At 39.7% G+C, this 8,932-nt stretch overlaps 1 protein-coding gene across 1 annotated transcript; it reads right to left on the minus strand.

Annotated features, from left to right (window-relative positions):
* Window positions 1-5,950: 5,950 nt before the first annotated feature.
* On the minus strand, window positions 5,951-7,663 carry LOC120530549 (gamma-crystallin M2-like). Its single transcript, XM_039754978.1, has 3 exons — window positions 7,609-7,663; window positions 7,279-7,521; window positions 5,951-6,223 (listed from the first exon to the last, which is right to left on the minus strand). Exons 1-3 carry the CDS (start codon window positions 7,615-7,617, stop codon window positions 5,951-5,953), a joined length of 525 nt encoding a protein of 174 aa, XP_039610912.1. The 5' UTR covers window positions 7,618-7,663.
* Between the last annotated feature and the right edge of the window lie 1,269 nt (window positions 7,664-8,932).

The following is an 8,932-nucleotide window of genomic DNA, read 5'->3' on the forward strand; positions in this document are numbered from 1 at the left end:
TACCTGAGGGAACTAGAAAAGACTCCCATTAGATAGTTTAGACTTCAGTGTTTTCAGCCCATTGTCTAGACCTGGGCCTGGAGGGACAAGCAGCCTCACTTTCCAAGGCTAAGTGGTAAGAGGTATGGAAGCAATGGTGACCTTAGGGATCTTAAGGTTCACACTGCAGTTCTAGATCTCTGGTCCTACCACCTGGTGTTGAGGCTTCGAAAGGATTAGGCAGGGCTTTGTCTCACAGACTTAACATCCATAACCCTTCTTATCCTTTCAGTGAAAGCCCTTGTTGAGATTACGTACATCTGAGACCAGAAAAAACATAACAATCTAGACCTAAATTTATATTAAAAGACAAGCTATTTTTTAATAAAACACAGAATTAAATTACAAAGACAAAGGGTTAAATAAAAAATGCATGTAATATTAAAAATAATATTCTTACACCAGTTCAACAACAACAACACAGATTCACACCTTCCTCTCTGTCTTCAAGATGATTTCCCATATTTTACAAATTTCAATTAGTTTTTATGAGGAAAAACTGCATGAAATTTTGTTCCATTCTGTACTTTACCTTCCAAGATGATGTAACAAATTCAACCAATAAAACATAACATTAAAATATATGTCTCTGCATACTTAATATTTATTTCTAATTACATAAATTCCAAGGCTCACACTTACTTTTATCTACTACAGAACTACTATGATTTAAAATCTAATAATATTTAAAAGCATAATATTTAAGTAATAGAGCAGTTTAGTTGTTCTCCAGTCCCACATAGGAAACTGAAAATCAGTTTCATTCAAGTTTTAGTATGGGAACTTAAGAAATCGTCACAGTTCAAAAGTTTAAATTATCATGCAGAATTTGGCCAAAACTGTGCTATTGTCATTCTTGAGTTCAGCTCATTTCTTACTCTTTAACTTCTCCACTTTCTGACGGGGCCATCTTAACAGCATTATAGGCCCCCAGGCAAAGCAGTGCACTGTGGCCCCTACCTACACAACCACTCAGCAAGTTACGACATACATAGATTAGCATGGGGTCCCTAGGCAACTGCCCAGTGTGGCCATGCTTTGAGACAGCCCTGCTTTCTGAACCACATTAAACTGCATAATGACATAAAATGTATTTGAACTCTTCCTCTGGGGACCCCAATAGCATGATAACAGGCAGAATAAAGGATGTATGACCCATAAAGTGACTTCAAATGACTCTTCATCATTTCAAACGATTGCTTGATCTTGAGCCACAGAAAGCTTGAATATGAGTTACTAAGCAAATTGTTTGAAATACTGCTTCTTTCGTTTTCGTTTCTCATTGTGGGGATTTTGCTACCACCACAAATGTAGAGTGAAATTCATGTATGCAGTAGTGGAGGTGGGACCTCCAGCTCAAAGAAAACACTTTTCTTTTAAAACAATCAGGCTCTCTTCTGAAGACAGAAAGTATTCGAATAAATATTTTTTTGGAGGCTGTGCTTGGTCAGTTTGCTGCCAATTTTGCTGTGGCATTAACATAATAATAATGAAACATTTTGAAACTCCAGGCTTTTACCTTCTTATTTTTGTTCAGATTTTCTTAACTGTTATTTCTATCTCTGCACATCTCAATTAATAGGCTTATGGTCAGTCCCATGGTAATCTGCAGCTGAACACTGAAATCTTATTGTGATATTATGGAATGCACAATAAATGAGATGCTGAGAATTTTATCAATTAAGATATGCACAGTATATCTTGGGTGTTGTGTTTGCGTGGTATGTAATCTGCAGACAAAACCACATCACCATTGCACAGAAAAATTGCATTTCATGGCGTATGTAACTGAAACTATCCATCAAAGACTGCTGCAGCTATGCCTGGACTGTTTCATTTCCCACTAAAGCATGAAGATGAAAGCCAACTTTTTTAAAAGCAAGCACCAATCTCCCACAAGTTCTTGTACAGTCCCACTGAATGCTGGGAACTGAAGTCCGCTCAGTAGCATTGCCACAGGATCATCCCAATAACAGGCTTGTCAATTGAACATCTAAATATAGCAACGCTGCAATGTTTTTATTTCTTAATCAAAAGTCTCTGCCTTATTTCTTGAACCCTTTTGAGTTAAAGGTTGCACACTGCTTCCGTCATTAAAACATTCAGGGCACTCAGCGTAAGAAGCACTCACAAACCACCATCTTTCAGTCCTGCCTATAAAGAGCTCCCCTGCACTCTAAAAATCTAATCATCCCCACCCCTGAGAGAGAGAGCAAGCCAAACGGCATTAAATTTAAGGCTTGTAAACATACCTAAATTAATAAATTCTCTGTGCTTTATGAACTTATTTTAAAATATTACTGATTAGATCCTGCCATGTTTTGAAAAAAGTCTGTACGGATCCTCTAACTGAGTATTTGATTTTTTTTGGTAAAGACTTTAGAGTAAGTGAAGAAGCTCTTATGACCTGTAGGATGTGTTTGAACACTATAAACACCCAGACACAATCAAACCACATATGCACAGGGTCAAACAAAGATACTTTTATTAAACAAAATACTTTTTATCTTTTATCACCTGGTAAATCAGTCACAATTACTTTATCCTTCCACTTCCACTCTCCTTCAAGCAAGCCCCGTCCACCTCCTTCCAACTCTAATCCATCAGGTGAGGCAGAGCAGCTACTTTTCAACCCAAACATGGGCGTACTTCAGGTGCAGAACCTCTTTATAACAGGGGAGCCTGCCCACAGCAGCGGCACTCAAGAACCCCCAAAAGGGCTGCCCGGCAAAACTACAACTTTTGTGCAACCAGAAGCCATTTCTGTGGGATACCGCCACGCAGTGTACTGTTGAGCCCATAGCTCTGGAAAGCAGTCTCCCCCTGTCCTTCTCTTAGAATGGCATTCCAGAACAGGAAACCAATATCTTTCCTTTATCATGACTTCCTAACTGGGTAAGGAACCCTTCAATCCAGCCTGGATTCCAGCCAATCTATAGCTTCTCTGACACTCTTTATACTGTACGTTAAAGAGATGTTTGATCATCCTGAAAGTTACACAGATACAAGTCAAAAAGAAGATGAGAATTTATTTCTGTTTATTTTTTTTAATTTGGGTATACTATAATCTAAATGTAGGTTGTTTGAATCACATAAAAGAGTGCATTGCTAATTTTTTTGTTCTTTTATGATAAAGAGAGAATGGATTAGAATGTGTCAGTCAGAATGAAATGACTGTTAAGAAGATTATGTGGTAGATTTCCATTTATCTGTGTGTAATGCTTGTGCATGTGTGTGGCAAAGAGTACCTTGGATGAAGAGACCTTCTTTGTATGTGTCACACACGTGCACATGTGAGGCAACTGAACGGCTGAAAAAGGCATATTCCATGATAGACCAGGGGGCGGCAGAGTACACGGATCCTTCCACTTTTTCATTGGTAGACCCACCACAAGAAATTTCATCTGGACCCGATGATCTCATTTTTGGTTCCAGGCCTGACGATGATACTTACGGTTCCGTGCTCCAATGACATCACTTCCCCTGGCCGACTTTAAAACGCCCATGTTTGCCTGTCTATTTGTTCTATTGTTGGACTGAAATCTGTTGAGACATGTTTCATTTGAACCAAACTTTCATCGTTGGCAGCCTATTTCAAGTATATGGGCAGCTGCCCCCAAACATTTTCCTGTGTTTGTCGAATCCTTTCACATATGATTTAAAGTTGTTTATAACATATCATTGCCTAATCTTAGCTACAATATTTTGAACTATTTGATTATATGATAGTATTAAGCTTCAGTCAATCATATCCGTAACCCTTGGTGCTTGCCTACAGAGTACTCAATGGATCATCACCTATACATATGGAAACATGTCTGGGGTCATATGCTCTTTTGTAACCCCTCAGATCTGCTGACAAATGGCATCTGATGATACCACCTCTGCGTGTTATTAAATCTCAATCCAGACTGTTCTTATGTGTAGCTCCTAGCTGATGGAACAAGCTGCCAATCTTCATTCAGAAGATTCTCTTGGTGAATTTCTGTTTGATATTAGCTGTTAGGCTTTTATTATCTAAGAATTATAAGCCACTTGTGTTTTGTTCTGACTTCTTTACTTGAGATGATCAATTTTTTAACCTTCTCAGTGGCAGATTCAGGTATGGATGACATGGGTAGCCACCCAGGTTGGCATCTTGTTGGGGGTGACAGTGAGAGCCTACATCAGAAAATTCAGATTGGTGATTACAGCCTGAGATGGTCGATCCATTAACGACAACATTTATGAAAGTTAGTGGGGGCATGCTCGGGACAACAAGGGGTGTGCACTCTGTAAAGTCCACATTATATACTGTCATACACGTGCACATGGGAAGCAGCTAAAGGGTCCGAATAGTGACAACTTCATGCCTGACCAGGGGATGGCAAAGTGCACTGACTTTTTCTCTAAATCCTTTGCAGACCGTTCCCACAGGGTTCCAGGGCCTGTTGTAACAAAAAGTGCTATATAGGTGCCTAACCTGACAAATATTCACACTGCAGACATGTATAAAATAAGTAAACTCTTATTTTTCTTCACCTGTAGGGCACGTCTTCCCCATAATCCCCACAGGAACAACACAGTCCCAAGTGTAAAACAAACATACCAAAACACCACACTCCTCTCTTTCTTCCACCACCACTCCTCCTAGGCAACCTTGTCCTCCTCCACCCGACTCTGGTCTCTGAGTGGTGGTTGCTGGCTCCTTTTATTGGGCACCCGGAAGTGCTCCAGGTGCTTGATTGCTGACATCCGGCTGCACTTCCAGGTTGTGGTGAAACCAGAGCCCAGAAGGCTCCAGCAGTTCCTGCTGTAGCACCCCCTGGTGGTGCCTGCAGAACCCAACAGGGCTACACAACACTCCAACCCCCATGAAGCCCTGCCGGAGTCCAAGGCACCGCTGCAACCCAGGGAGGCTGCCATGTAACGTCTAGGGGGAGATACTGGGTTTCTCATCCTTACTCCCTCAGAAAATATGCTGCAGGGGTATTACGGCCGGGCATGGGCTCCAGCCACCTGCCACACCGTGATGATGTCACTTCTTGTTCCAATACCAATGAGGATGTCATTTCCTGTCACGATGACATCACTTCTGGGCCAGACCTTTAAAACCACCATCTTTGCCTTATGTCTTCAGTTCTGTTTTGGACTTTGAATTAGACACAACGCAACAAAATTAACCCTTTTGCTGTCAGGGCATAATACACAGATGGCTGCCCCAAACCTTTTTTATGTCTCCTGTCCATTCTTGTGACAGTACACATATGGACACCATTTATATAACTGAAAGAGTGCAGCCTCAAAACACAGAGGGGCCCCACATAGGGCTTTTAACGGTCTTTGACCAGCACGGTTTGCTCTATAGCACTTGTTCTCAAAGAGTCCTCAGACTGATGTTTAATTGATTATGTTGACCACTTTTGTATGTCGCTTCTGGGTAAAAGCATCTGTTAATCACATAAAAGTAATTATACTATTAATTACATTCTTGAGGAATTACTTGCAGCTTTATTTAAGAAATTCATTGATAGTGTTAATAAAATGCCAATATTGCAGATATTGTACAAATCTGTGCCAAGTTAATAAAAAATCAGCTCATGTAATTTTTTCACGAGAGCTTTTAAGGAATGTTTAAGGATGTTATTTTTCGTCATTTTAATGTAGAAAGCTGGTGAGAATTATTTAGCCATCCAACCATCTGTAAAACCAACTTAATTCAATTTGGGATTATGAGAGATCTAAGCAAATCATAAGAACTTCAGGCAGGAGACAACCATGGATGGGCAAAGCATAAATGAATCAGCAAAAAAACTCAAAAAACCGTCATCACCTATGTGACTCAGCCTTATTATATTCTTATAAAAAGAAACACAAGTCCTGTAATATAAGGTAGTGCAATTACTTTATTTCAAAATTCTGAATAGCAGATTTAACAGAAATCTGTGATGCGCCTGAAGGAGCCAATCCTAGGGTTCATGCCTCCCCAGTCACTGTATCTCCTGTACTCTCCAGGCCTCAAGAAGTACTGGCGTCCTCTGTAGTGGGGCTGCTCATACATGATCCAGTAGCCGTCCACATGGCAGGAGTGAATATCTGGATATCTAAAGCGGTCCTGGACAGACTCACAGTCATCCATGAACTCCATCATCTGACCACCAAAGTTCTCCCGCTCATAAATCCTCATGCGGTATGATCCTCTGTGCTGTTGTAAAAGAGATAGCAGTATTTTAGAAAATGTCAAGGATATTATTTAACCACAGCTTTCTTTTGGGTGCATCATTGGAATATTTTAAGTGTTTTATCTTAACCATCAAAAGTGACACACTATAAGCATTCATATTTATATCTGAACTTGACAACATGATTACTGTGATTCTTGAATTTTTTTTCTTTTATTTTTATATCAGAGGTGTTTTAACAGCACTTTCTTATTTTTTAATTTTTTAATAATAAAAGCTCTTCTGTAACTATGTAATAGACAATGTGAGTTGCCTGGCACTCCAGCCAGAATGGATGACCGGGATGCCTTTTTAATGAAAGGATGTGGGTGGACAGGTATGCCAACCAGATTGGTTAGTGGAACCTTTACTGGTAGAGAGGCTGTTATAATGGATGAATGGGGGAGACAGCTTCACAGGGCTATGTGTTTCCCTAATAAACTGCGTGGCGACAACTCTCTGGCATGTGTGGAGATCCACAGATGTAATTTTGGCAGGCTGCTCTGTTGGGATACTAGGATAGTAGGAGCTGCTGGAGGTTGGCTCTTCTGTAATTTGGAGGTTCTGCCTGACTGGTCCAGTCTATATAACTATAACAGATAAACTTAATGTTATTAACGAGCAAATACTTTTATTGAAAAGTTATTTTTCTTTACCAATATTTGCCTTCCTGTTGAGTATACATTGTAAGGGAAGTTTATTGTGTATATCTGCACCTGTCAATATGGACTGAGGCATTGTATTGGAAACCACACAGTTGACGATTTAGACAGCAGTGCTTGCTGAGTCAGTATGTGACCCTGAGCAAGCCACTTCACCTTCTCAGCTAAATAACTCATCCTAATAAAACTGATATTTCATCTTCACTGTAGTTGAAGTAAAGTTATGAGCTGTGAGTATACTGTGTAATACTAAAGGAATTCTACAATTAGCAATGTAAATCTATTTGATACTGAGTCACAAAACCTATTCCATTACATGCCATGTTGGAAAGTCAAATACTCAAAAAATGATTATTTTTAATATTTGAGAAACTTACATTTGGGATCATGCGACAAGACCTGATGGAATCATTATAGCCCATCCAGCGCTGGTAATCTGGATACTCGCCCCTCCTCAGGAAGTACTGGTAGCCCATGTAGTTGGGGCGCTCATAAACCATCCAGCAGCCGGTCTCCACCCGGATGGAGTTACAGCGGCTGAAGTAGGAGTGCAGGTCAGTGCAGTCGCTGCTACATTCGTAGTAGCGACCCTGGAAATTTCTCTCTTCGTAGAAAATGATCTGCAAGAAAAGAACAAAATAATAAGCAGAAGGTTTTTCTTTGATAATTATACTACTAATAAGACTGAACATTAATGAATACCACACCTTGCCCATTGTGGAGTTTCAGTGCTGAGACAAATTCTGAGAGTCAGTCGGCTGCTGAGGTTTTTATAGTCTAAAGGTCAGCTATTGGTTTTGTTATTCTAATGTATAGACCTGATGAATCAGCTGTGTACTGACTGAAAATATACCTAGTGGGTGTTTCCATTTGTGTAGTCATTGTATTGAGTTGCTGCGTGACCCTGAGCAAGCAAACATGTCACTCATGTTAAACAAACCCTCCAACTATTGTTCTATAATGCACATGTAGAGCCACTGGGATAGTGTTCAAAACAATGTTTACTTGCTAGTTTAATGAAAGCAGACTTAAAAATTTATCAAGAGAGGTACTTCATAATATGAACATCATTTTTCTTTTTGTTTCTGCCAAAGTGTTGCTTGTTCATGTGTTAAATGCTCCTGCATTTCCATTTAAAATGATTTTATTGAAAACCATTATCATGCTGTATCATTTCAGATGGTTATATAATAGCTGGAATTATAATAAAATCATCAAATAACACACATGAACTGATAAATATAGGGTGGCACAGGGAAACAGGAAAATTTCAATTGACATTCAATGCACAAATAAACATATTACAAATACATTGATGAAATGTATTGCACAGGATATGCAATTAATGATGGTAATCAATGTTCATTCAATATTCATTTTATGCTTTGAAGAAAACATCATGAAGGTGTTGTCCATTTCTCCGAACACATTCTGACAGCGTGTTGTGGAAGTTCTGCATTGCTCAACGTAACATGTCAAGAGGAATGCCAGCGATTTCCTCGTCAATCCTCCTTTTTCATTTAGCAAAGGTTGTAGGACATTTACACTTGGCTTTTAAGATGTCCCCACAGAACAAATTCACAAACAGTGAGATCTGGGGATCAAAGAGGACATGGAATGTCATAATTGAGCGAAATGATGCACCTTCCAAACAATCGTCGAATAGCTGACATAGGTTTTTGGGCAGTATGCAAAGTGCCTCCACTTGGGGACTTCTTTTTTAAGGCTGAACACATTTCTTCGAAATTACATAAATGCGTGAGTTGACGTGACATGATCATGAAGTCCTAACTGGTAATGACGTTGAAAATGCTTTTGCGAAGCAGTCACACTATCACCCTTCTCATAAAAGGATTTCACAGCGAATGCTCATTGCGCACCACTCCACTGCTCTATTATAATTAAAGGCAAGGGGTTCTAAACAAGGTCACATTGGTCACAAACAACTGCCCGTGCCCCAGAGTCACCAACACCTAGTTCCAAAATTTCCGATTTCCTTAAGCCACCCTGTATAAACTGCTATTTCTTCAT

This window comes from Polypterus senegalus, chromosome 6 (genome assembly GCF_016835505.1).
Source record: "Polypterus senegalus isolate Bchr_013 chromosome 6, ASM1683550v1, whole genome shotgun sequence".
Taxonomy (NCBI): Eukaryota; Metazoa; Chordata; class Cladistia; order Polypteriformes; family Polypteridae; genus Polypterus; species Polypterus senegalus.